This window comes from Hypanus sabinus, unplaced genomic scaffold (genome assembly GCF_030144855.1).
Source record: "Hypanus sabinus isolate sHypSab1 unplaced genomic scaffold, sHypSab1.hap1 scaffold_1120, whole genome shotgun sequence".
NCBI lineage: Eukaryota > Metazoa > Chordata > Chondrichthyes > Myliobatiformes > Dasyatidae > Hypanus > Hypanus sabinus.
This window is the reverse complement of record NW_026779178.1, coordinates 63606-91415: the sequence shown is the minus strand read 5'-3', so window position 1 is coordinate 91415 and position 27810 is coordinate 63606. Positions and strand designations below refer to the sequence as shown.

Below are 27810 nucleotides of genomic sequence, written 5' to 3'. Positions count from 1 at the left end.
TGCACATCCACTCTATCTGTGTCCTCTGGTCCTAGACTCCCCCACGATAGGAAACATCCTCTCCACATCCACTCTATATGTGTCCTCTGGTCCTAGACTCCCCCACTATACGAAACATTCTCTCCACATCCACTCTATCTGTGTCCTCTGGTCCTAGACTCCCCCACCATAGGAAACATGCTCTCCACATCCAATCTATCTGTGTCCTCTGGTCCCAGACTCCCCCACCAAACATCCTCTCCACATCCACTCTATATGAGTCCTCTGGTCCTAGACTCCCCCACTTTAGGAAACATCCTCTCCACATCCACTCTCTCTGTGTCCTCTGGTCCTAGACTCCCTCAATATAGGAAACATCCTCTCCACATCCACTCTATATGTGTCCTCTGGTCCTAGACTCCCCCACTATAGGAAACATCCTCTCCACATCCACTCTCTCTGTGTCCTCTGGTCCTAGACTCCCTCAATATAGGAATCATCCTCTCCACATCCACTCTAACTGTGTCCTCTGGTCCTGGACTCCCCCACTATAGGAAACATCCTCTCCACATCCACTCTATCTGTGACCTCTGGTCCTAGACTCCCCCATTACAGGAAACATCCTCTCCACATCCGCTCTATCTGTGTCCTCTGGTCCTAGACACCCCCATTACAGGTAACATCCTCTCCACATCCGCTCTATCTGTGTCCTCTGGTCCTAAACTCCCCCACTACAGGAAACATCCTCTCCACATCCACTCTGTCTTGTCCTCTGGTCCTAGACTCCCCCACTAGAGGAAACATCCTCTCCACCTCCACTCTATCTGTGTCCTCTGGTCCTAGACTCCCCCCACTATAGGAAACATCCTCTCCACATCCGCTCTATCCGTGTCCTCTGGTCCTAGACTCCCCCACTACAGGAAACATCCTCTCCACATCCACTCTATCTGTGTCCTCTGGTCCTAGACTCCCCCACTATAGGAAACATCCTCTCCACATCCACTCTATCCATGTCCTCTGGTCCTAGACTTCCCCACTATAGGAAACATCTTCTCCACATCCACTGTATCTGTGTCCTCTGGTCCTAGACGCCCCCACTATAGGAAACCTCCTCACCACATCCGCTCTATCGCTGTCCTCTGGTCCTAGACTCCCCCACTATAGGAAACATCCTCTCCACATCCGCTCTATCCCTGTCCCCTGGTCCTAGACTCCCCCACTATAGGAAACATCCTCTCCACATCCACTCTATCCCTGTCCTCTGGTCCTAGACTCCCCCACTATAGGAAACATCCTCTACACATCCACTCTATCTGTGTCCTCTGGTCCTAGACTCCCCCACAATAGGAAACATCCTCTCCACATCCACTCTATCTGTGTCCTCTGGTCCTAGACTCCCCCACCATAGGAAACATCCTCTCCACATCCACTCTATATGTGTCCTCTGGTCGTAGACTCCCCCACTGTAGGAAACATCCTCTCCACATCCACTCTCTCTGAGTCCTCTGGTCTAGACTCCCTCAATATAGGAAACATCCTCTCCACATCCACTCTATCTGTGTCCTCTGTTCCTAGACTCCCTCAATATAGGAAACATCCTCTCCACACCCACTCTATCTGTGTCCTCTGGTCCTAGACTCCCTCAACATAGGAAACATCCTCTCCACATCCACTCTAACTGTGTCCTCTGGTCCTGGACCCCCCCACTATAGGAAACATCCTCTCCACATCCACTCTATCTGTGTCCTCTGGTCCTAGACTCCCCCATTAGAGGAAACATCCTCTCCACATCCGCTCTATCTGTGTCCTCTGGTCCTAGACTCCCCCACCATAGGAAACATCCTCTCCACATCCACTCTATATGCGTCCTCTGGTCGTAGACTCCCCCACTGTAGGAAACATCCTCTCCACATCCACTCTCTCTGTGTCCTCTGGTCTAGACTCCCTCAATATAGGAAACATCCTCTCCACATCCACTCTGTCTGTGTCCTCTGGTCCTAGACTCCCTCAATATAGGAAACATCCTCTCCACACCCACTCTATCTGTGTCCTCTGGTCCTAGACTCCCTCAACATAGGAAACATCCTCTCCACATCCACTCTAACTGTGTCCTCTGGTCCTGGACCCCCCCACTATAGGAAACATCCTCTCCACATCCACTCTATCTGTGTCCTCTGGTCCTAGACTCCCCCATTAGAGGAAACATCCTCTCCACATCCGCTCTATCTGTGTCCTCTGGTCCTAGACACCCCCATTACAGGAAACATCCTCTCCACATCCGCTCTATCTGTGTCCTCTGGTCCTAGACTCCCCCACTATAGGAAACATCCTCTCCACATCCGCTCTGTCTGTGTCCTCTGGTACTAAACTCCCCAACTACAGGAAACATCCTCTCCATCTCCACTCTATCTGTGTCCTCTGGTCCTAGACTCCCCCCCTCTATAGGAAACATCCTCTCCACATCCACTTTATCTGTGTCCTCTGGTCGTACACTCCCCCACTATAGGAAACATCCTCTCCACATCCACTCTATCTGTGTTCTCTGGTCCTAGACTCCCCCACTATAGGAAACATCCTCTCCACATCCACTCTATCCGTGTCCTCTGGTCCTAGACTTCCCCACTATAGGAAACATCTTCTTCACATCCACTGTATCTGTGTCCTCTGGTCCTAGATGCCCCCACTATAGGAAACCTCCTCTCCACATCCGCTCTATCGCTGTCCTCTGGTCCTAGACTCCCCCACTATAGGAAACATCCTCTCCACATCCGCTCTTTCCCTGTCCTCTGGTCCTAGACTCCCCCACTATAGGAAACATCCTCTCCACATCCGCTCTATCCCTGTCCTCTGGTCCTAGACTCCCCCACTATAGGAAACATCCTCTACACATCCGCTCTATCTGTGTCTTCTGGTGCTAGACTCCCCCACTATAGGAATCATCCTCTCCACATCCACTCTGTGTCCTCTGGTCCTAGACTCCCCCACTATAGAAAACATCCTCTCCACATCCGCTCTATTTGTGTCCTCTGGTCCTAGACTCCCCCACTATAGGAAACATGCTCTGCACATCCACTCTATCTGTGTCCTCTGGTCCTAGACTCCCCCACGATAGGAAACATCCTCTCCACATCCACTCTATATGTGTCCTCTGGTCCTAGACTCCCCCACTATACGAAACATTCTCTCCACATCCACTCTATCTGTGTCCTCTGGTCCTAGACTCCCCCACCATAGGAAACATGCTCTCCACATCCAATCTATCTGTGTCCTCTGGTCCCAGACTCCCCCACCAAACATCCTCTCCACATCCACTCTATATGTGTCCTCTGGTCGTAGACTCCCCCACTGTAGGAAACATCCTCTCCACATCCACTCTCTCTGTGTCCTCTGGTCTAGACTCCCTCAATATAGGAAACATCCTCTCCACATCCACTCTATCTGTGTCCTCTGGTCCTAGACTCCCCCACTATAGGAAACATCCTCTCCACATCCACTCTATCCATGTCCTCTGGTCCTAGACTTCCCCACTATAGGAAACATCTTCTCCACATCCACTGTATCTGTGTCCTCTGGTCCTAGACGCCCCCACTATAGGAAACCTCCTCTCCACATCCGCTCTATCGCTGTCCTCTGGTCCTAGACTCCCCCACTATAGGAAACATCCTCTCCACATCCGCTCTATCCCTGTCCCCTGGTCCTAGACTCCCCCACTATAGGAAACATCCTCTCCACATCCACTCTATCCCTGTCCTCTGGTCCTAGACTCCCCCACTATAGGAAACATCCACTACACATCCACTCTATCTGTGTCCTCTGGTCCTAGACTCCCCCACTATAGGAAACATGCTCTGCACATCCAATCTATCTGTGTCCTCTGGTCCCAGACTCCCCCACCAAACATCCTCTCCACATCCACTCTATATGAGTCCTCTGGTCCTAGACTCCCCCACTTTAGGAAACATCCTCTCCACATCCGCTCTATCCGTGTCCTCTGGTCCTAGACTCCCCCACTACAGGAAACATCCTCTCCACATCCACTCTATCTGTGTCCTCTGGTCCTAGACTCCCCCACTATAGGAAACATCCTCTCCACATCCACTCTATCCATGTCCTCTGGTCCTAGACTTCCCCACTATAGGAAACATCTTCTCCACATCCACTGTATCTGTGTCCTCTGGTCCTAGACGCCCCCACTATAGGAAACCTCCTCTCCACATCCGCTCTATCGCTGTCCTCTGGTCCTAGACTCCCCCACTATAGGAAACATCCTCTCCACATCCGCTCTATCCCTGTCCCCTGGTCCTAGACTCCCCCACTATAGGAAACATCCTCTCCACATCCACTCTATCCCTGTCCTCTGGTCCTAGACTCCCCCACTATAGGAAACATCCTCTCCACATCGGCTCTATCCGTGTCCTCTGGTCCTAGACTCCCCCACTACAGGAAACATCCTCTCCACATCCACTCTATCTGTGTCCTCTGGTCCTAGACTCCCCCACTATAGGAAACATCCTCTCCACATCCACTCTATCCATGTCCTCTGGTCCTAGACTTCCCCACTATAGGAAACATCTTCTCCACATCCACTGTATCTGTGTCCTCTGGTCCTAGACGCCCCCACTATAGGAAACCTCCTCTCCACATCCGCTCTATCGCTGTCCTCTGGTCCTAGACTCCCCCACTACAGGAAACATCCTCTCCACATCCGCTCTATCGCTGTCCTCTGGTCCTAGACTCCCCCACTATAGGAAACATCCTCTCCACATCCGCTCTATCCCTGTCCCCTGGTCCTAGACTCCCCCACTATAGGAAACATCCTCTCCACATCCACTCTATCCCTGTCCTCTGGTCCTAGACTCCCCCACTATAGGAAACATCCTCTACACATCCACTCTATCTGTGTCCTCTGGTCCTAGACTCCCCCACAATAGGAAACATCCTCTCCACATCCACTCTATCTGTGTCCTCTGGTCCTAGACTCCCCCACTGTAGGAAACATCCTCTCCACATCCACTCTCTCTGAGTCCTCTGGTCTAGACTCCCTCAATATAGGAAACATCCTCTCCACATCCACTCTATCTGTGTCCTCTGGTCCTAGACTCCCTCAATATAGGAAACATCCTCTCCACACCCACTCTATCTGTGTCCTCTGGTCCTAGACTCCCTCAACATAGGAAACATCCTCTCCACATCCACTCTAACTGTGTCCTCTGGTCCTGGACCCCCCCACTATAGGAAACATCCTCTCCACATCCACTCTATCTGTGTCCTCTGGTCCTAGACTCCCCCATTAGAGGAAACATCCTCTCCACATCCGCTCTATCTGTGTCCTCTGGTCCTAGACTCCCCCACCATAGGAAACATCCTCTCCACATCCACTCTATATGCGTCCTCTGGTCGTAGACTCCCCCACTGTAGGAAACATCCTCTCCACATCCACTCTCTCTGTGTCCTCTGGTCTAGACTCCCTCAATATAGGAAACATCCTCTCCACATCCACTCTATCTGTGTCCTCTGGTCCTAGACTCCCTCAATATAGGAAACATCCTCTCCACACCCACTCTATCTGTGTCCTCTGGTCCTAGACTCCCTCAACATAGGAAACATCCTTTCCACATCCACTCTAACTGTGTCCTCTGGTCCTGGACCCCCCCACTATAGGAAACATCCTCTCCACATCCACTCTATCTGTGTCCTCTGGTCCTAGACTCCCCCATTAGAGGAAACATCCTCTCCACATCCGCTCTATCTGTGTCCTCTGGTCCTAGACACCCCCATTACAGGAAACATCCTCTCCACATCCGCTCTATCTGTGTCCTCTGGTCCTAGACTCCCCCACTATAGGAAACATCCGCTCCACATCCGCTCTGTCTGTGTCCTCTGGTACTAAACTCCCCAACTACAGGAAACATCCTCTCCACCTCCACTCTATCTGTGTCCTCTGGTCCTAGACTCCCCCCCTCTATAGGAAACATCCTCTCCACATCCACTTTATCTGTGTCCTCTGGTCGTACACTCCCCCACTATAGGAAACATCTTCTCCACATCCACTCTATCTGTGTTCTCTGGTCCTAGACTCCCCCACTATAGGAAACATCCTCTCCACATCCACTCTATCCGTGTCCTCTGGTCCTAGACTTCCCCACTATAGGAAACATCTTCTTCACATCCACTGTATCTGTGTCCTCTGGTCCTAGATGCCCCCACTATAGGAAACCTCCTCTCCACATCCGCTCTATCGCTGTCCTCTGGTCCTAGACTCCCCCACTATAGGAAACATCCTCTCCACATCCGCTCTTTCCCTGTCCTCTGGTCCTAGACTCCCCCACTATAGGAAACATCCTCTCCACATCCGCTCTATCCCTGTCCTCTGGTCCTAGACTCCCCCACTATAGGAAACAACCTCTACACATCCGCTCTATCTGTGTCTTCTGGTGCTAGACTCCCCCACTATAGGAATCATCCTCTCCACATCCACTCTATCTGTGTCCTCTGGTCCTAGACTCCCCCACTATAGAAAACATCCTCTCCACATCCGCTCTATTTGTGTCCTCTGGTCCTAGACTCCCCCACTATAGGAAACATGCTCTGCACATCCACTCTATCTGTGTCCTCTGGTCCTAGACTCCCCCACGATAGGAAACATCCTCTCCACATCCACTCTATATGTGTCCTCTGGTCCTAGACTCCCCCACTATACGAAACATTCTCTCCACATCCACTCTATCTGTGTCCTCTGGTCCTAGACTCCCCCACCATAGGAAACATGCTCTCCACATCCAATCTATCTGTGTCCTCTGGTCCCAGACTCCCCCACCAAACATCCTCTCCACATCCACTCTATATGAGTCCTCTGGTCCTAGACTCCCCCACTTTAGGAAACATCCTCTCCACATCCACTCTCTCTGTGTCCTCTGGTCCTAGACTCCCTCAATATAGGAAACATCCTCTCCACATCCACTCTATCTGTGTCCTCTGGTCCTAGACTCCCTCAATATAGGAAACATCCTCTCCACATCCACTCTATATGTGTCCTCTGGTCCTAGACTCCCCCACTATAGGAAACATCCTCTCCACATCCACTCTCTCTGTGTCCTCTGGTCCTAGACTCCCTCAATATAGGAATCATCCTCTCCACATCCACTCTAACTGTGTCCTCTGGTCCTGGACTCCCCCACTATAGGAAACATCCTCTCCACATCCACTCTATCTGTGACCTCTGGTCCTAGACTCCCCCATTACAGGAAACATCCTCTCCACATCCGCTCTATCTGTGTCCTCTGGTCCTAGACACCCCCATTACAGGTAACATCCTCTCCACATCCGCTCTATCTGTGTACTCTGGTCCTAGACTCCCCCACTACAGGAAACATCCTCTCCACATCCACTCTGTCTTGTCCTCTGGTCCTAGACTCCCCCACTAGAGGAAACATCCTCTCCACCTCCACTCTATCTGTGTCCTCTGGTCCTAGACTCCCCCCACTATAGGAAACATCCTCTCCACATCCGCTCTATCCGTGTCCTCTGGTCCTAGACTCCCCCACTACAGGAAACATCCTCTCCACATCCACTCTATCTGTGTCCTCTGGTCCTAGACTCCCCCACTATAGGAAACATCCTCTCCACATCCACTCTATCCATGTCCTCTGGTCCTAGACTCCCCCACTATAGGAAACATGCTCTGCACATCCACTCTATCTGTGTCCTCTGGTCCTAGACTCCCCCACGATAGGAAACATCCTCTCCACATCCACTCTATATGTGTCCTCTGGTCCTAGACTCCCCCACTATACGAAACATTCTCTCCACATCCACTCTATCTGTGTCCTCTGGTCCTAGACTCCCCCACCATAGGAAACATGCTCTCCACATCCAATCTATCTGTGTCCTCTGGTCCCAGACTCCCCCACCAAACATCCTCTCCACATCCACTCTATATGAGTCCTCTGGTCCTAGACTCCCCCACTTTAGGAAACATCCTCTCCACATCCACTCTCTCTGTGTCCTCTGGTCCTAGACTCCCTCAATATAGGAAACATCCTCTCCACATCCACTCTATCTGTGTCCTCTGGTCCTAGACTCCCTCAATATAGGAAACATCCTCTCCACATCCACTCTATATGTGTCCTCTGGTCCTAGACTCCCCCACTATAGGAAACATCCTCTCCACATCCACTCTCTCTGTGTCCTCTGGTCCTAGACTCCCTCAATATAGGAATCATCCTCTCCACATCCACTCTAACTGTGTCCTCTGGTCCTGGACTCCCCCACTATAGGAAACATCCTCTCCACATCCACTCTATCTGTGACCTCTGGTCCTAGACTCCCCCATTAGAGGAAACATCCTCTCCACATCCGCTCTATCTGTGTCCTCTGGTCCTAGACACCCCCATTACAGGTAACATCCTCTCCACATCCGCTCTATCTGTGTACTCTGGTCCTAGACTCCCCCACTACAGGAAACATCCTCTCCACATCCACTCTGTCTTGTCCTCTGGTCCTAGACTCCCCCACTAGAGGAAACATCCTCTCCACCTCCACTCTATCTGTGTCCTCTGGTCCTAGACTCCCCCCACTATAGGAAACATCCTCTCCACATCCGCTCTATCCGTGTCCTCTGGTCCTAGACTCCCCCACTACAGGAAACATCCTCTCCACATCCACTCTATCTGTGTCCTCTGGTCCTAGACTCCCCCACTATAGGAAACATCCTCTCCACATCCACTCTATCCATGTCCTCTGGTCCTAGACTTCCCCACTATAGGAAACATCTTCTCCACATCCACTGTATCTGTGTCCTCTGGTCCTAGACGCCCCCACTATAGGAAACCTCCTCTCCACATCCGCTCTATCGCTGTCCTCTGGTCCTAGACTCCCCCACTATAGGAAACATCCTCTCCACATCCGCTCTATCCCTGTCCCCTGGTCCTAGACTCCCCCACTATAGGAAACATCCTCTCCACATCCACTCTATCCCTGTCCTCTGGTCCTAGACTCCCCCACTATAGGAAACATCCTCTACACATCCACTCTATCTGTGTCCTCTGGTCCTAGACTCCCCCACAATAGGAAACATCCTCTCCACATCCACTCTATCTGTGTCCTCTGGTCCTAGACTCCCCTACCATAGGAAACATCCTCTCCACATCCACTCTATATGTGTCCTCTGGTCGTAGACTCCCCCACTGTAGGAAACATCCTCTCCACATCCACTCTCTCTGTGTCCTCTGGTCTAGACTCCCTCAATATAGGAAACATCCTCTCCACATCCACTCTATCTGTGTCCTCTGGTCCTAGACTCCCCCACTATAGGAAACATCCTCTCCACATCCACTCTATCCATGTCCTCTGGTCCTAGACTTCCCCACTATAGGAAACATCTTCTCCACATCCACTGTATCTGTGTCCTCTGGTCCTAGACGCCCCCACTATAGGAAACCTCCTCTCCACATCCGCTCTATCGCTGTCCTCTGGTCCTAGACTCCCCCACTATAGGAAACATCCTCTCCACATCAGCTCTATCCCTGTCCCCTGGTCCTAGACTCCCCCACTATAGGAAACATCCTCTCCACATCCACTCTATCCCTGTCCTCTGGTCCTAGACTCCCCCACTATAGGAAACATCCTCTACACATCCACCCTATCTGTGTCCTCTGGTCCTAGACTCCCCCACTATAGGAAACATGCTCTGCACATCCAATCTATCTGTGTCCTCTGGTCCCAGACTCCCCCACCAAACATCCTCTCCACATCCACTCTATATGAGTCCTCTGGTCCTAGACTCCCCCACTTTAGGAAACATCCTCTCCACATCCGCTCTATCTGTGTCCTCTGGTCCTAGACTCCCCCACTACAGGAAACATCCTCTCCACATCCACTCTATCTGTGTCCTCTGGTCCTAGACTCCCCCACTATAGGAAACATCCTCTCCACATCCACTCTATCCATGTCCTCTGGTCCTAGACTTCCCCACTATAGGAAACATCTTCTCCACATCCACTGTATCTGTGTCCTCTGGTCCTAGACGCCCCCACTATAGGAAACCTCCTCTCCACATCCGCTCTATCGCTGTCCTCTGGTCCTAGACTCCCCCACTATAGGAAACATCCTCTCCACATCCGCTCTATCCCTGTCCCCTGGTCCTAGACTCCCCCACTATAGGAAACATCCTCTCCACATCCACTCTATCCCTGTCCTCTGGTCCTAGACTCCCCCACTATAGGAAACATCCTCTACACATCCACTCTATCTGTGTCCTCTGGTCCTAGACTCCCCCACAATAGGAAACATCCTCTCCACATCCACTCTATCTGTGTCCTCTGGTCCTAGACGCCCCCACTATAGGAAACCTCCTCTCCACATCCGCTCTATCGCTGTCCTCTGGTCCTAGACTCCCCCACTATAGGAAACATCCTCTCCACATCCGCTCTATCCCTGTCCCCTGGTCCTAGACTCCCCCACTATAGGAAACATCCTCTCCACATCCACTCTATCCCTGTCCTCTGGTCCTAGACTCCCCCACTATAGGAAACATCCTCTACACATCCACTCTATCTGTGTCCTCTGGTCCTAGACTCCCCCACTATAGGAAACATGCTCTGCACATCCAATCTATCTGTGTCCTCTGGTCCCAGACTCCCCCACCAAACATCCTCTCCACATCCACTCTATATGAGTCCTCTGGTCCTAGACTCCCCCACTTTAGGAAACATCCTCTCCACATCCGCTCTATCCGTGTCCTCTGGTCCTAGACTCCCCCACTACAGGAAACATCCTCTCCACATCCTTCTCTATCTGTGTCCTCTGGTCCTAGACTCCCCCACTATAGGAAACATCCTCTCCACATCCACTCTATCCATGTCCTCTGGTCCTAGACTTCCCCACTATAGGAAACATCTTCTCCACATCCACTGTATCTGTGTCCTCTGGTCCTAGACGCCCCCACTATAGGAAACCTCCTCTCCACATCCGCTCTATCGCTGTCCTCTGGTCCTAGACTCCCCCACTATAGGAAACATCCTCTCCACATCCGCTCTATCCCTGTCCCCTGGTCCTAGACTCCCCCACTATAGGAAACATCCTCTCCACATCCACTCTATCCCTGTCCTCTGGTCCTAGACTCCCCCACTATAGGAAACATCCTCTACACATCCACTCTATCTGTGTCCTCTGGTCCTAGACTCCCCCACAATAGGAAACATCCTCTCCACATCCACTCTATCTGTGTCCTCTGGTCCTAGACTCCCCCACCATAGGAAACATCCTCTCCACATCCACTCTATATGTGTCCTCTGGTCGTAGACTCCCCCACTGTAGGAAACATCCTCTCCACATCCACTCTCTCTGTGTCCTCTGGTCTAGACTCCCTCAATATAGGAAACATCCTCTCCACATCCACTCTATCTGTGTCCTCTGGTCCTAGACTCCCCCACTATAGGAAACATCCTCTCCACATCCACTCTATCCATGTCCTCTGGTCCTAGACTTCCCCACTATAGGAAACATCTTCTCCACATCCACTGTATCTGTGTCCTCTGGTCCTAGACGCCCCCACTATAGGAAACCTCCTCTCCACATCCGCTCTATCGCTGTCCTCTGGTCCTAGACTCCCCCACTATAGGAAACATCCTCTCCACATCCGCTCTATCCCTGTCCCCTGGTCCTAGACTCCCCCACTATAGGAAACATCCTCTCCACATCCACTCTATCCCTGTCCTCTGGTCCTAGACTCCCCCACTATAGGAAACATCCTCTACACATCCACTCTATCTGTGTCCTCTGGACCTAGACTCCCCCACTATAGGAAACATCCTCTACACATCCACTCTATCTGTGTCCTCTGGTCCTAGACTCCCCCACAATAGGAAACATCCTCTCCACATCCACTCTATCTGTGTCCTCTGGTCCTAGACTCCCCCACCATAGGAAACATCCTCTCCACATCCACTCTATATGTGTCCTCTGGTCGTAGACTCCCCCACTGTAGGAAACATCCTCTCCACATCCACTCTCTCTGTGTCCTCTGGTCTAGACTCCCTCAATATAGGAAACATCCTCTCCACATCCACTCTATCTGTGTCCTCTGGTCCTAGACTCCCCCACTATAGGAAACATCCTCTCCACATCCACTCTATCCATGTCCTCTGGTCCTAGACTTCCCCACTATAGGAAACATCTTCTCCACATCCACTGTATCTGTGTCCTCTGGTCCTAGACGCCCCCACTATAGGAAACCTCCTCTCCACATCCGCTCTATCGCTGTCCTCTGGTCCTAGACTCCCCCACTATAGGAAACATCCTCTCCACATCCGCTCTATCCCTGTCCCCTGGTCCTAGACTCCCCCACTATAGGAAACATCCTCTCCACATCCACTCTATCCCTGTCCTCTGGTCCTAGACTCCCCCACTATAGGAAACATCCTCTACACATCCACTCTATCTGTGTCCTCTGGTCCTAGACGCCCCCACTATAGGAAACATGCTCTGCACATCCAATCTATCTGTGTCCTCTGGTCCCAGACTCCCCCACCAAACATCCTCTCCACATCCACTCTATATGAGTCCTCTGGTCCTAGACTCCCCCACTTTAGGAAACATCCTCTCCACATCCGCTCTATCCGTGTCCTCTGGTCCTAGACTCCCCCACTACAGGAAACATCCTCTCCACATCCACTCTATCTGTGTCCTCTGGTCCTAGACTCCCCCACTATAGGAAACATCCTCTCCACATCCACTCTATCCATGTCCTCTGGTCCTAGACTTCCCCACTATAGGAAACATCTTCTCCACATCCACTGTATCTGTGTCCTCTGGTCCTAGACGCCCCCACTATAGGAAACCTCCTCTCCACATCCGCTCTATCGCTGTCCTCTGGTCCTAGACTCCCCCACTATAGGAAACATCCTCTCCACATCCGCTCTATCCCTGTCCCCTGGTCCTAGACTCCCCCACTATAGGAAACATCCTCTCCACATCCACTCTATCCCTGTCCTCTGGTCCTAGACTCCCCCACTATAGGAAACATCCTCTACACATCCACTCTATCTGTGTCCTCTGGTCCTAGACTCCCCCACAATAGGAAACATCCTCTCCACATCCACTCTATCTGTGTCCTCTGGTCCTAGACTCCCCCACCATAGGAAACATCCTCTCCACATCCACTCTATATGTGTCCTCTGGTCGTAGACTCCCCCACTGTAGGAAACATCCTCTCCACATCCACTCTCTCTGTGTCCTCTGGTCTAGACTCCCTCAATATAGGAAACATCCTCTCCACATCCACTCTATCTGTGTCCTCTGGTCCTAGACTCCCCCACTATAGGAAACATCCTCTCCACATCCACTCTATCCATGTCCTCTGGTCCTAGACTTCCCCACTATAGGAAACATCTTCTCCACATCCACTGTATCTGTGTCCTCTGGTCCTAGACGCCCCCACTATAGGAAACCTCCTCTCCACATCCGCTCTATCGCTGTCCTCTGGTCCTAGACTCCCCCACTATAGGAAACATCCTCTCCACATCCGCTCTATCCCTGTCCCCTGGTCCTAGACTCCCCCACTATAGGAAACATCCTCTCCACATCCACTCTATCCCTGTCCTCTGGTCCTAGACTCCCCCACTATAGGAAACATCCTCTACACATCCACTCTATCTGTGTCCTCTGGTCCTAGACTCCCCCACTATAGGAAACATGCTCTGCACATCCAATCTATCTGTGTCCTCTGGTCCCAGACTCCCCCACCAAACATCCTCTCCACATCCACTCTATATGAGTCCTCTGGTCCTAGACTCCCCCACTTTAGGAAACATCCTCTCCACATCCACTCTCTCTGTGTCCTCTGGTCCTAGACTCCCTCAATATAGGAAACATCCTCTCCACATCCACTCTATCTGTGTCCTCTGGTCCTAGACTCCCTCAATATAGGAAACATCCTCTCCACATCCACTCTATATGTGTCCTCTGGTCCTAGACTCCCCCACTATAGGAAACATCCTCTCCACATCCACTCTCTCTGTGTCCTGTGGTCCTAGACTCCCTCAATATAGGAATCATCCTCTCCACATCCACTCTAACTGTGTCCTCTGGTCCTGGACTCCCCCACTATAGGAAACATCCTCTCCACATCCACTCTATCTGTGACCTCTGGTCCTAGACTCCCCCATTACAGGAAACATCCTCTCCACATCCGCTCTATCTGTGTCCTCTGGTCCTAGACACCCCCATTACAGGTAACATCCTCTCCACATCCGCTCTATCTGTGTCCTCTGGTCCTAGACTCCCCCACTACAGGAAACATCCTCTCCACATCCACTCTGTCTTGTCCTCTGGTCCTAGACTCCCCCACTAGAGGAAACATCCTCTCCACCTCCACTCTATCTGTGTCCTCTGGTCCTAGACTCCCCCCACTATAGGAAACATCCTCTCCACATCCGCTCTATCCGTGTCCTCTGGTCCTAGACTCCCCCACTACAGGAAACATCCGCTCCACATCCACTCTATCTGTGTCCTCTGGTCCTAGACTCCCCCACTATAGGAAACATCCTCTCCACATCCACTCTATCCATGTCCTCTGGTCCTAGACTTCCCCACTATAGGAAACATCTTCTCCACATCCACTGTATCTGTGTCCTCTGGTCCTAGACGCCCCCACTATAGGAAACCTCCTCTCCACATCCGCTCTATCGCTGTCCTCTGGTCCTAGACTCCCCCACTATAGGAAACATCCTCTCCACATCCGCTCTATCCCTGTCCCCTGGTCCTAGACTCCCCCACTATAGGAAACATCCTCTCCACATCCACTCTATCCCTGTCCTCTGGTCCTAGACTCCCCCACTATAGGAAACATCCTCTACACATCCACTCTATCTGTGTCCTCTGGTCCTAGACTCCCCCACAATAGGAAACATCCTCTCCACATCCACTCTATCTGTGTCCTCTGGTCCTAGACTCCCCCACCATAGGAAACATCCTCTCCACATCCACTCTATATGTGTCCTCTGGTCGTAGACTCCCCCACTGTAGGAAACATCCTCTCCACATCCACTCTCTCTGAGTCCTCTGGTCTAGACTCCCTCAATATAGGAAACATCCTCTCCACATCCACTCTATCTGTGTCCTCTGGTCCTAGACTCCCTCAATATAGGAAACATCCTCTCCACACCCACTCTATCTGTGTCCTCTGGTCCTAGACTCCCTCAACATAGGAAACATCCTCTCCACATCCACTCTAACTGTGTCCTCTGGTCCTGGACCCCCCCACTATAGGAAACATCCTCTCCACATCCACTCTATCTGTGTCCTCTGGTCCTAGACTCCCCCATTAGAGGAAACATCCTCTCCACATCCGCTCTATCTGTGTCCTCTGGTCCTAGACTCCCCCACCATAGGAAACATCCTCTCCACATCCACTCTATATGCGTCCTCTGGTCGTAGACTCCCCCACTGTAGGAAACATCCTCTCCACATCCACTCTCTCTGTGTCCTCTGGTCTAGACTCCCTCAATATAGGAAACATCCTCTCCACATCCACTCTATCTGTGTCCTCTGGTCCTAGACTCCCTCAATATAGGAAACATCCTCTCCACACCCACTCTATCTGTGTCCTCTGGTCCTAGACTCCCTCAACATAGGAAACATCCTCTCCACATCCACTCTAACTGTGTCCTCTGGTCCTGGACCCCCCCACTATAGGAAACATCCTCTCCACATCCACTCTATCTGTGTCCTCTGGTCCTAGACTCCCCCATTAGAGGAAACATCCTCTCCACATCCGCTCTATCTGTGTCCTCTGGTCCTAGACACCCCCATTACAGGAAACATCCTCTCCACATCCGCTCTATCTGTGTCCTCTGGTCCTAGACTCCCCCACTATAGGAAACATCCTCTCCACATCCGCTCTGTCTGTGTCCTCTGGTACTAAACTCCCCAACTACAGGAAACATCCTCTCCACCTCCACTCTATCTGTGTCCTCTGGTCCTAGACTCCCCCCCTCTATAGTAAACATCCTCTCCACATCCACTTTATCTGTGTCCTCTGGTCGTACACTGCCCCACTATAGGAAACATCCTCTCCACATCCACTCTATCTGTGTTCTCTGGTCCTAGACTCCCCCACTATAGGAAACATCCTCTCCACATCCACTCTATCCGTGTCCTCTGGTCCTAGACTTCCCCACTATAGGAAACATCTTCTTCACATCCACTGTATCTGTGTCCTCTGGTCCTAGATGCCCCCACTATAGGAAACCTCCTCTCCACATCCGCTCTATCGCTGTCCTCTGGTCCTAGACTCCCCCACTATAGGAAACATCCTCTCCACATCCGCTCTTTCCCTGTCCTCTGGTCCTAGACTCCCCCACTATAGGAAACATCCTCTCCACATCCGCTCTATCCCTGTCCTCTGGTCCTAGACTCCCCCACTATAGGAAACATCCTCTACACATCCGCTCTATCTGTGTCTTCTGGTGCTAGACTCCCCCACTATAGGAATCATCCTCTCCACATCCACTCTATCTGTGTCCTCTGGTCCTAGACTCCCCCACTATAGAAAACATCCTCTCCACATCCGCTCTATTTGTGTCCTCTGGTCCTAGACTCCCCCACTATAGGAAACATGCTCTGCACATCCACTCTATCTGTGTCCTCTGGTCCTAGACTCCCCCACAATAGGAAACATCCTCTCCACATCCACTCTATATGTGTCCTCTGGTCCTAGACTCTCCCACTATACGAAACATTCTCTCCACATCCACTCTATCTGTGTCCTCTGGTCCTAGACTCCCCCACCATAGGAAACATGCTCTCCACATCCAATCTATCTGTGTCCTCTGGTCCCAGACTCCCCCACCAAACATCCTCTCCACATCCACTCTATATGAGTCCTCTGGTCCTAGACTCCCCCACTTTAGGAAACATCCTCTCCACATCCACTCTCTCTGTGTCCTCTGGTCCTAGACTCCCTCAATATAGGAAACATCCTCTCCACATCCACTCTATCTGTGTCCTCTGGTCCTAGACTCCCTCAATATAGGAAACATCCTCTCCACATCCACTCTATATGTGTCCTCTGGTCCTAGACTCCCCCACTATAGGAAACATCCTCTCCACATCCACTCTCTCTGTGTCCTCTGGTCCTAGACTCCCTCAATATAGGAATCATCCTCTCCACATCCACTCTGTGTCCTCTGGTCCTGGACTCTCCCACTATAGGAAACATCCTCTCCACATCCACTCTATCTGTGACCTCTGGTCCTAGACTCCCCCATTACAGGAAACATCCTCTCCACATCCGCTCTATCTGTGTCCTCTGGTCCTAGACACCCCCATTACAGGTAACATCCTCTCCACATCCGCTCTATCTGTGTCCTCTGGTCCTAGACTCCCCCACTACAGGAAACATCCTCTCCACATCCACTCTGTCTTGTCCTCTGGTCCTAGACTCCCCCCACTATAGGAAACATCCTCTCCACATCCGCTCTATCCGTGTCCTCTGGTCCTAGACTCCCCCACTACAGGAAACATCCTCTCCACATCCACTCTATCTGTGTCCTCTGGTCCTAGACTCCCCCACTATAGGAAACATCCTCTCCACATCCACTCTATCGCTGTCCTCTGGTCCTAGACTCCCCCACTATAGGAAACATCCTCTCCACATCCGCTCTATCCCTGTCCCCTGGTCCTAGACTCCCCCACTATAGGAAACATCCTCTCTACATCCACTCTATCCCTGTCCTCTGGTCCTAGACTCCCCCACTATAGGAAACATCCTCTACACATCCACTCTATCTGTGTCCTCTGGTCCTAGACTCCCCCACAATAGGAAACATCCTCTCCACAACCACTCTATCTGTGTCCTCTGGTCCTAGACTCCCCCACCATAGGAAACATCCTCTCCACATCCACTCTATATGTGTCCTCTGGTCGTAGACTCCCCCACTGTAGGAAACATCCTCTCCACATCCACTCTCTCTGTGTCCTCTGGTCTAGACTCCCTAAATATAGGAAACATCCTCTCCACATCCACTCTATCTGTGTCCTCTGGTCCTAGACTCCCTCAATATAGGAAACATCCTCTCCACACCCACTCTATCTGTGTCCTCTGGTCCTAGACTCCCTCAACATAGGAAACATCCTCTCCACATCCACTCTAACTGTGTCCTCTGGTCCTGGACCCCCCCACTATAGGAAACATCCTCTCCACATCCACTCTATCTGTGTCCTCTGGTCCTAGACTCCCCCATTAGAGGAAACATCCTCTCCACATCCGCTCTATCTGTGTCCTCTGGTCCTAGACACCCCCATTACAGGAAACATCCTCTCCACATCCGCTCTGTCTGTGTCCTCTGGTCCTAAACTCCCCCACTACAGGAAACATCCTCTCCACCTCCACTCTATCTGTGTCCTCTGGTCCTAGACTCCCCCCCTCTATAGGAAACATCCTCTCCACATCCACTTTATCTGTGTCCTCTGGTCGTAGACTCCCCCACTATAGGAAACATCCTCTCCACATCCACTCTATCTGTGTTCTCTGGTCCTAGACTCCCCCACTATAGGAAACATCCTCTCCACATCCACTCTATCCGTGTCCTCTGGTCCTAGACTTCCCCACTATAGGAAACATCCTCTCCACATCCGCTCTATCCCTGTCCTCTGGTCCTAGACTCCCCCACTATAGGAAACATCCTCTGCACATCCGCTCTATCTGTGTCTTCTGGTGCTAGACTCCCCCACTATAGGAATCATCCTCTCCACATCCACTCTATCTGTGTCCTCTGGTCCTAGACTCCCCCACTATAGAAAACATCCTCTCCACATCCGCTCTATTTGTGTCCTCTGGTCCTAGACTCCCCCACTATAGGAAACATGCTCTGCACATCCACTCTATCTGTGTCCTCTGGTCCTAGACTCCCCCACGATAGGAAACATCCTCTCCACATCCACTCTATCTGTGTCCTCTGGTCCTAGACTCCCCCACCATAGGAAACATGCTCTCCACATCCAATCTATCTGTGTCCTCTGGTCCCAGACTCCCCCACCAAACATCCTCTCCACATCCACTCTATATGTGTCCTCTGGTCCTAGACTCCCCCACTTTAGGAAACATCCTCTCCACATCCACTCTCTCTGTGTCCTCTGGTCCTAGACTCCCTCAATATAGGAAACATCCTCTCCTCATCCACTCTATCTGTGTCCTCTGGTCCTAGACTCCCTCAATATAGGAAACATCCTCTCCACATCCACTCTATATGTGTCCTCTGGTCCTAGACTCACCCACTATAGGAAACATCCTCTCCACATCCACTCTCTCTGTGTCCTCTGGTCCTAGACTCCCTCAATATAGGAATCATCCTCTCCACATCCACTCTAACTGTGTCCTCTGGTCCTGGACTCCCCCACTATAGGAAACATCCTCTCCACATCCACTCTATCTGTGACCTCTGGTCCTAGACTCCCCCATTACAGGAAACATCCTCTCCACATCCGCTCTATCTGTGTCCTCTGGTCCTAGACACCCCCATTACAGGTAACATCCTCTCCACATCCGCTCTATCTGTGTCCTCTGGTCCTAGACTCCCCCACTACAGGAAACATCCTCTCCACATCCACTCTGTCTTGTCCTCTGGTCCTAGACTCCCCCACTAGAGGAAACATCCTCTCCACCTCCACTCTATCTGTGTCCTCTGGTCCTAGACTCCCCCCACTATAGGAAACATCCTCTCCACATCCGCTCTATCCGTGTCCTCTGGTCCTAGACTCCCCCACTATAGGAAACATCCTCTCCACATCCACTCTATCCATGTCCTCTGGTCCTAGACTTCCCCACTATAGGAAACATCTTCTCCACAACCACTGTATCTGTGTCCTCTGGTCCTAGACGCCCCCACTATAGGAAACCTCCTCTCCACATCCGCTCTATCGCTGTCCTCTGGTCCTAGACTCCCCCACTATAGGAAACATCCTCTCCACATCCGCTCTATCCCTGTCCTCTGGTCCTAGACTCCCCCACTATAGGAAACATCCTCTCCACATCCGCTCTATCCCTGTCCTCTGGTCCTAGACTCCCCCACTATAGGAAACATCCTCTGCACATCCGCTCTATCTGTGTCTTCTGGTGCTAGACTCCCCCACTATAGGAATCATCCTCTCCACATCCACTCTATCTGTGTCCTCTGGTCCTAGACTCCCCCACTATAGAAAACATCCTCTCCACATCCGCTCTATTTGTGTCCTCTGGTCCTAGACTCCCCCACTATAGGAAACATGCTCTGCACATCCACTCGATCTGTGTCCTCTGGTCCTAGACTCCCCCACGATAGGAAACATCCTCTCCACATCCACTCTATATGTGTCCTCTGGTCCTAGACTCCCCCACTATACGAAACATTCTCTCCACATCCACTCTATCTGTGTCCTCTGGTCCTAGACTCCCCCACCATAGGAAACATGCTCTCCACATCCAATCTATCTGTGTCCTCTGGTCCCAGACTCCCCCACCAAACATCCTCTCCACATCCACTCTATATGTGTCCTCTGGTCCTAGACTCCCCCACTTTAGGAAACATCCTCTCCACATCCACTCTCTCTGTGTCCTCTGGTCCTAGACTCCCTCAATATAGGAAACATCCTCTCCTCATCCACTCTATCTGTGTCCTCTGGTCCTAGACTCCCTCAATATAGGAAACATCCTCTCCACATCCACTCTATATGTGTCCTCTGGTCCTAGACTCCCCCACTATAGGAAACATCCTCTCCACATCCACTCTCTCTGTGTCCTCTGGTCCTAGACTCCCTCAATATAGGAATCATCCTCTCCACATCCACTCTAACTGTGTCCTCTGGTCCTGGACTCCCCCACTATAGGAAACATCCTCTCCACATCCACTCTATCTGTGACCTCTGGTCCTAGACTCCCCCATTACAGGAAACATCCTCTCCACATCCGCTCTATCTGTGTCCTCTGGTCCTAGACACCCCCATTACAGGTAACATCCTCTCCACATCCGCTCTATCTGTGTCCTCTGGTCCTAGACTCCCCCACTACAGGAAACATCCTCTCCACATCCACTCTGTCTTGTCCTCTGGTCCTAGACTCCCCCACTAGAGGAAACATCCTCTCCACCTCCACTCTATCTGTGTCCTCTGGTCCTAGACTCCCCCCACTATAGGAAACATCCTCTCCACATCCGCTCTATCCGTGTCCTCTGGTCCTAGACTCCCCCACTATAGGAAACATCCTCTCCACATCCACTCTATCCATGTCCTCTGGTCCTAGACTTCCCCACTATAGGAAACATCTTCTCCACAACCACTGTATCTGTGTCCTCTGGTCCTAGACGCCCCCACTATAGGAAACCTCCTCTCCACATCCGCTCTATCGCTGTCCTCTGGTCCTAGACTCCCCCACTATAGGAAACATCCTCTCCACATCCGCTCTATCCCTGTCCCCTGGTCCTAGACTCCCCCACTATAGGAAACATCCTCTCCACATCTACTCTATCTGTGTCCTCTGGTCCTAGACTCCCCCACCATAGGAAACATCCTCTCCACATCCACTCTATCTGTGTCCTCTGGTCCTAGACTCCCCCACCATAGGAAACATCCTCTCCACATCCACTCTATATGTGTCCTCTGGTCGTAGACTCCCCCACTGTAGGAAACATCCTCTCCACATCCACTCTCTCTGTGTCCTCTGGTCTAGACTCCCTCAATATAGGAAACATCCTCTCCACATCCACTCCATCTGTGACCTCTGGTCCTAGACTCCCTCAATATAGGAAACATCCTCTCCACACCCACTCTATCTGTGTCCTCTGGTCCTAGACTCCCTTAACATAGGAAACATCCTCTCCACATCCACTCTAACTGTGTCCTCTGGTCCTGGACCCCCCTACTATAGGAAACATCCTCTCCACATCCACTCTATCTGTGTCCTCTGGTCCTAGACTCCCTCAATATAGGAATCATCCTCTCCACATCCACTCTAACTGTGTCCTCTGGTCCTGGACTCCCCCACTATAGGAAACATCCTCTCCACATCCACTCTATCTGTGACCTCTGGTCCTAGACTCCCCCATTACAGGAAACATCCTCTCCACATCTGCTCTATCTGTGTCCTCTGGTCCTAGACACCCCCATTACAGGTAACATCCTCTCCACATCCGCTCTATCTGTGTCCTCTGGTCCTAGACTCCCCCACTACAGGAAACATCCTCTCCACATCCACTCTGTCTTGTCCTCTGGTCCTAGACTCCCCCACTAGAGGAAACATGCTCTCCACCTCCACTCTATCTGTGTCCTCTGGTCCTAGACTCCCCCCACTATAGGAAACATCCTCTCCACATCCGCTCTATCCGTGTCCTCTGGTCCTAGACTCCCCCACTATAGGAAACATCCTCTCCACATCCACTCTATCCATGTCCTCGGGTCCTAGACTTCCCCACTATAGGAAACATCTTCTCCACAACCACTGTATCTGTGTCCTCTGGTCCTAGACGCCCCCACTATAGGAAACCTCCTCTCCACATCCGCTCTATCGCTGTCCTCTGGTCCTAGACTCCCCCACTATAGGAAACATCCTCTCCACATCCGCTCTATCCCTGTCCCCTGGTCCTAGACTCCCCCACTATAGGAAACATCCTCTCCACATCCACTCTATCTGTGTCCTCTGGTCCTAGACTCCCCCACCATAGGAAACATCCTCTCCACATCCACTCTATCTGTGTCCTCTGGTCCTAGACTCCCCCACCATAGGAAACATCCTCTCCACATCCACTCTATATGTGTCCTCTGGTCGTAGACTCCCCCACTGTAGGAAACATCCTCTCCACATCCACTCTCTCTGTGTCCTCTGGTCTAGACTCCCTCAATATAGGAAACATCCTCTCCACATCCACTCTATCTGTGACCTCTGGTCCTAGACTCCCTCAATATAGGAAACATCCTCTCCACACCCACTCTATCTGTGTCCTCTGGTCCTAGACTCCCTTAACATAGGAAACATCCTCTCCACATCCACTCTAACTGTGTCCTCTGGTCCTGGACCCCCCTACTATAGGAAACATCCTCTCCACATCCACTCTATCTGTGTCCTCTGGTCCTAGACTCCCCCATTAGAGGAAACATCCTCTCCACATCCGCTCTATCTGTGTCCTCTGGTCCTAGACACCCCCATTACAGGAAACATCCTCTCCACATCCGCTCTATCTGTGTCCTCTGGTCCTAGACTCCCCCACTATAGGAAACATCCTCTCCACATCCGCTCTATCTGTGTCCTCTGGTCCTAGACACCCCCATTACAGGAAACATCCTCTCCACATCCGCTCTATCTGTGTCCTCTGGTCCTAGACTCCCCCCACTATAGGAAACATCCTCTCCACATCCACTTTATCTGTGTCCTCTGGTCGTAGACTCCCCCACTATAGGAAACATCCTCTCCACATCCACTCTATCTGTGTTCTCTGGTCCTAGACTCCCCCACTATAGGAAACATCCTCTCCACATCCACTCTATCCGTGTCCTCTGGTCCTAGACTTCCCCACTATAGGAAACATCTTCTTCACATCCACTGTATCTGTGTCCTCTGGTCCTAGATGCCCCCACTATAGGAAACCTCCTCTCCACATCCGCTCTATCGCTGTCCTCTGGTCCTAGACTCCCCCACTATAGGAAACATCGTCTCCACATCCGCTCTATCCCTGTCCTCTGGTCCTAGACTCCCCCACTATAGGAAACATCCTCTCCACATCCGCTCTATCCCTGTCCTCTGGTCCTAGACTCCACCACTATAGGAAACATCCTCTACACATCCGCTCTATCTGTGTCTTCTGGTGCTAGACTCCCCCACTATAGGAAACATCCTCTCCACATCCACTCTATCTGTGTCCTCTGGTCCTAGACTCCCCCACTATAGGAAACATCCTCTCCACATCCACTCTATCTGTGTCCTCTGGTCCTAGACTCCCCCACTATATGATACATCCTCTTCACATCCACTCTATTTGTTCCCTCTGGTCCTAAACTCCCCCACTATAGGAAACATCCTCTCCACATCCACTCTACCTGTGCCCTCTGGTCCTAGACTCCCCCAATATAGGGAACATCCTCTCCACATTCACTCTATCTGTGTCCTCTCGTCCTAGACTCACCCACTACAGGAAACATCCTCTCCACATTCACTCTATCTGTGCCCTCTGGTCCTAGACTCCCCCACTATAGGAAACATCCTCTCCACATCCACTCTATCTGTGCCCTCTGGTCCTAGACTCCCCCAATATAGGGAACATCCTCTCCACATTCACTCTATCTGTGTCCTCTCGTCCTAGACTCACCCACTACAGGAAACATCCTCTCCACATCCACTCTATCTGTGCCCTCTGGTCCTAGACTCCCCCACTATAGGAAACATCCTCTGGTGCCGCCTGCTCCGTTACCTCAGCTCTACTCCTGATTCCCGCACGATCTCCCGTAGCTTCTCCTTCCTGATCTTCTGTTCCACCAGCATGTTGTGTGTGGTGGTCCACCTGCCAAGAGAAGGAGGATCTTGGTTACCTTCCGACCATCCCCAACCCCCTGGCTCCTGCCGCATACGTCCCCGGAGATTTATCTTTCCGCTTCTCAGGAGCTGGCCAGGTTTACAGCTCCTCCCACCTGGTGAAAGCTGTCAACGTTTCGTACAATCGCAGAGAGAGAAAAAAACTGTGAATTAGGTTCTGTGTCCATTCAGAAATTGGATGGCGGAGGGGAAGAAGCTGTTCCTGAATCGTTGAGTGTGTGTCTTCAGGCTCCTGTACCTCCTCCCTGATGGCAGAGGGGAAGAAGCTGTTCCTGAATCGCTGAGTGTGTGTCTTCAGGCTCCTGTACCTCCTCCCTGATGGCAGAGAGGAAGAAGCTGTTCCTGAATCGTTGAGTGTGTGTCTTCAGGCTCCTGTACCTCCTCCCTGATGGCAGAGGGGAAGAAGCTGTTCCTGAATCGTTGAGTGTGCGTCTTCAGGCTTCTGTACCTCCTCCCTGATGGCAGAGGGGAAGAAGCTGTTCCTGAATCGCTGAGTGTGTGTCTTCAGGCTCCTGTACCCCCTCCCTGATGGCAGAGGGGAAGAAGCTGTTCCTGAATCACTGAGTGTGTGTCTTCAGGCTCCTGTACCCCCTCCCTGATGGCAGAGGGGAAGGAGCTGTTCCTGAATCGTTGAGTGTGTGTCTTCAGGTTCCTGTACCTCCTCCCTGATGGCAGAGGGGAAGAAGCTGTTCCTGAATCGTTGGGTGTGTGTCTTCAGGCTCCTGTACCTCCTCCCTGATGGCAGAGGGGAAGAAGCTGTTCCTGAATCGTTGAGTGTGTGTCTTCAGGCTCCTGTACCCCATCCCTGATGGCAGAGGGGAAGAAGCTGTTCCTGAATCGTTGAGTGTGTGACTTCTGGCTCCTGTACCTCCTCCCTGATGGCAGAGGGGAAGAAGCTGTTCCTGAATCGTTGAGTGTGTGACTTCTGGCTCCTGTACCTCCTCCCTGATGGCAGAGGGGAAGAAGCTGTTCCTGAATCGTTGAGTGTGTGTCTTCAGGCTCCTGTACCTCCTCCCTGATGGCAGAGGGGAAGAAGCTGTTCCTGAATCGTTGAGTGTGTGTCTTCAGGCTCCTGTACCTCCTCCCTGATGGCGGAGGGGAAGAAGCTGTTACTGAATCGCTGAGTGTGTGTCTTCAGGCTACTGTACCTCCTCCCTGATGGCAGAGGGGAAGAAGCTGTTCCTGAATCGCTGAGTGTGTGTCTTCAGGCTCCTGTACCTCCTCCCTGATAGCAGAGGGGAAGAAGCTGTTCCTGAATCGTTGAGTGTGTGCCTTCTGGCTCCTGTACCTCCCACCCTCAGATGGTGATGCATCCAGTCAGAATGCCTTCCACTGCTGTCGAGATCTGACAAGTGTCACAGTGAGCTGCTAATGGGACATAACGGCCGCCTTGCCCGCGTTGTGGCCGCGTTGGGCCCTCGGCGGTGTTGACTTCCAGGAGCTTGAAACCGTCTGCCCTCTCCACTTCTGATCCCTCCAGGAGGACTGGTGAGAGTGGTTGGTGGCACATTCCTCGGGGTAAACCGATCGGAGAGGGGCTTAAACTGGAGCTGCGGGGTGGGGGGGGGTGTGAACCAGAGTGCTGGAAGAGTGAATGGAGAGTTAGTGGAGACAGGCAGGAATTGAAAGGCGGCCTCACGTCCTGAGCTGCCGATATTTGGACGCAGGAAGTACCGTAGGAAGGGCAGATGAGCTCAGGGCCAGGATCGAGGCCTGGAATGATGATGGTGTGGCCTTTAGCGAGACTTGTTCACAGGAGGGGCAGGACTGGCCGCTCGATATCCCGTCGTTTTAGACGTGACAGAGCAGGAGGGGACGGAAGGAGGAAGGGTGACGTTACCTGTGGCGGCAGTGCTCGGTCAGGACAGACCGGAGAACTCAGCCAGCGAGGCTTTACGGGCAGGATGGGGTATAAGAAAGGTATGGCCACTTTAATGGGACTATCTTACAGACCACACCACTGGGATTCAGAGGGTTAGGGTTTGCAGAGGGATCGCAGACTGTTGCAAGGATCACAAGGCCGTCGGAGTAGGTGATTTTAACTTTTCCACGTACTGACTGGGTGGGATTCCCCGTACTGTAACAGGACAGAGTCTGTCAGACGAACTCAGGAACGTTTCCTTCACCGGTACGTAGCAGTCCCGGTGAGGGAGTGCATGATGCTGGATCTGTCGTCAGGGAACGAGAGAGGGCAGGTGACAGGACAATAGACAATAGGTGCAGAAGTAGACCATTCGGCCCTTCGAGCCTGCACTGCTATTCTGAGATCATGGCTGATCATCTACTATCAATACCCGGTTCCTGACGTCCCCATATCCCTTGGTTCCCCTATCCATAAGATACCTATCCAGCTCCTTCTTGAAAGCATCCAGAGAATTGGCCTGCACCATCTTCCGAGGCAGTGCATTCCACACCCCCACAACTCTCTGGGAGAGGAAGTTTTTCCTTAACTCTGTCCTAAATGACCTTCCCTTTATTCTCAAACCATGCCCTCTGGTACTAGACTCTCCCAGCATCTGGAACATATTTCCTGCCTCTATCTTGTCCAATCCCTTAATAATCTTATATGTTGCAATCAGATCCCCTCTCAATCTCCTTAATTCCAGCCTGTACAAGCCCAGCCTCTCTAACCTCTCTGCGTAAGACAGTCCGGACATCCCAGGAATTAACCTGGTGAATCTACGCTGCACTTCCTCTACAGCCAGGATGTCCTTCCTTAACCCTGGAGACCAAAACTGTACACAATACTCCAGGTGTGGTCTCACCAGGGCCCTGTACAAATGCAAGAGGATTTCCTTGCTCTTGTACTCAATTCCCCTTGTAATAAAGGCCAACATTCCATTAGCCTTCTTCACTGCCTGCTGCACTTGCTCATTCACCTTCAGTGACTGATGAACAAGGACTCCTAGATCTCTTTGTATTTCTCCCTTATCTAACTTTACACCGTTCAGATAATAATCTGCCTTCCTGTTCTTACTCCCAAAGTGGATAACCTCACACTTATTCACATTAAACGCCATCTGCCAAGTATCTGCCCACTCACTCAGCCTATCCAAGTCACCCTGAATTCTCCTAACATCCTCATCACATGTCACACTGCCACCCAGCTTAGTATCAACAGCAAACTTGCTGCTGTTATTCTCAAGGAGTCTGTGTAGGGCGGGCAATACCTGAGCACAATGCAGCTGGTTTCAAAGGCCATGTAGCAGAAGGTAGGTCTGGTTCCCGGGCTGAGATTCTGAACTGGAGGAAGGCAGTTTTAATGTTATCAGAAAGGG

The 27810-nt window shown here is 51.7% G+C and overlaps 1 protein-coding gene across 1 annotated transcript in view; it reads right to left on the bottom strand.

Annotated features, from left to right (window-relative positions):
• Positions 1–27810, bottom strand: part of LOC132386368 (cytosolic 5'-nucleotidase 3-like) — a gene marked incomplete at its 5' end in the record, with an annotated part of 122009 nt that overhangs the window by 39708 nt on the left and 54491 nt on the right. The window contains one exon of the mRNA XM_059958619.1: positions 24411–24500. Coding sequence (XP_059814602.1) covers positions 24411–24500 — 90 coding nt within the window. The remainder of the gene's footprint in view (positions 1–24410; positions 24501–27810) is intronic.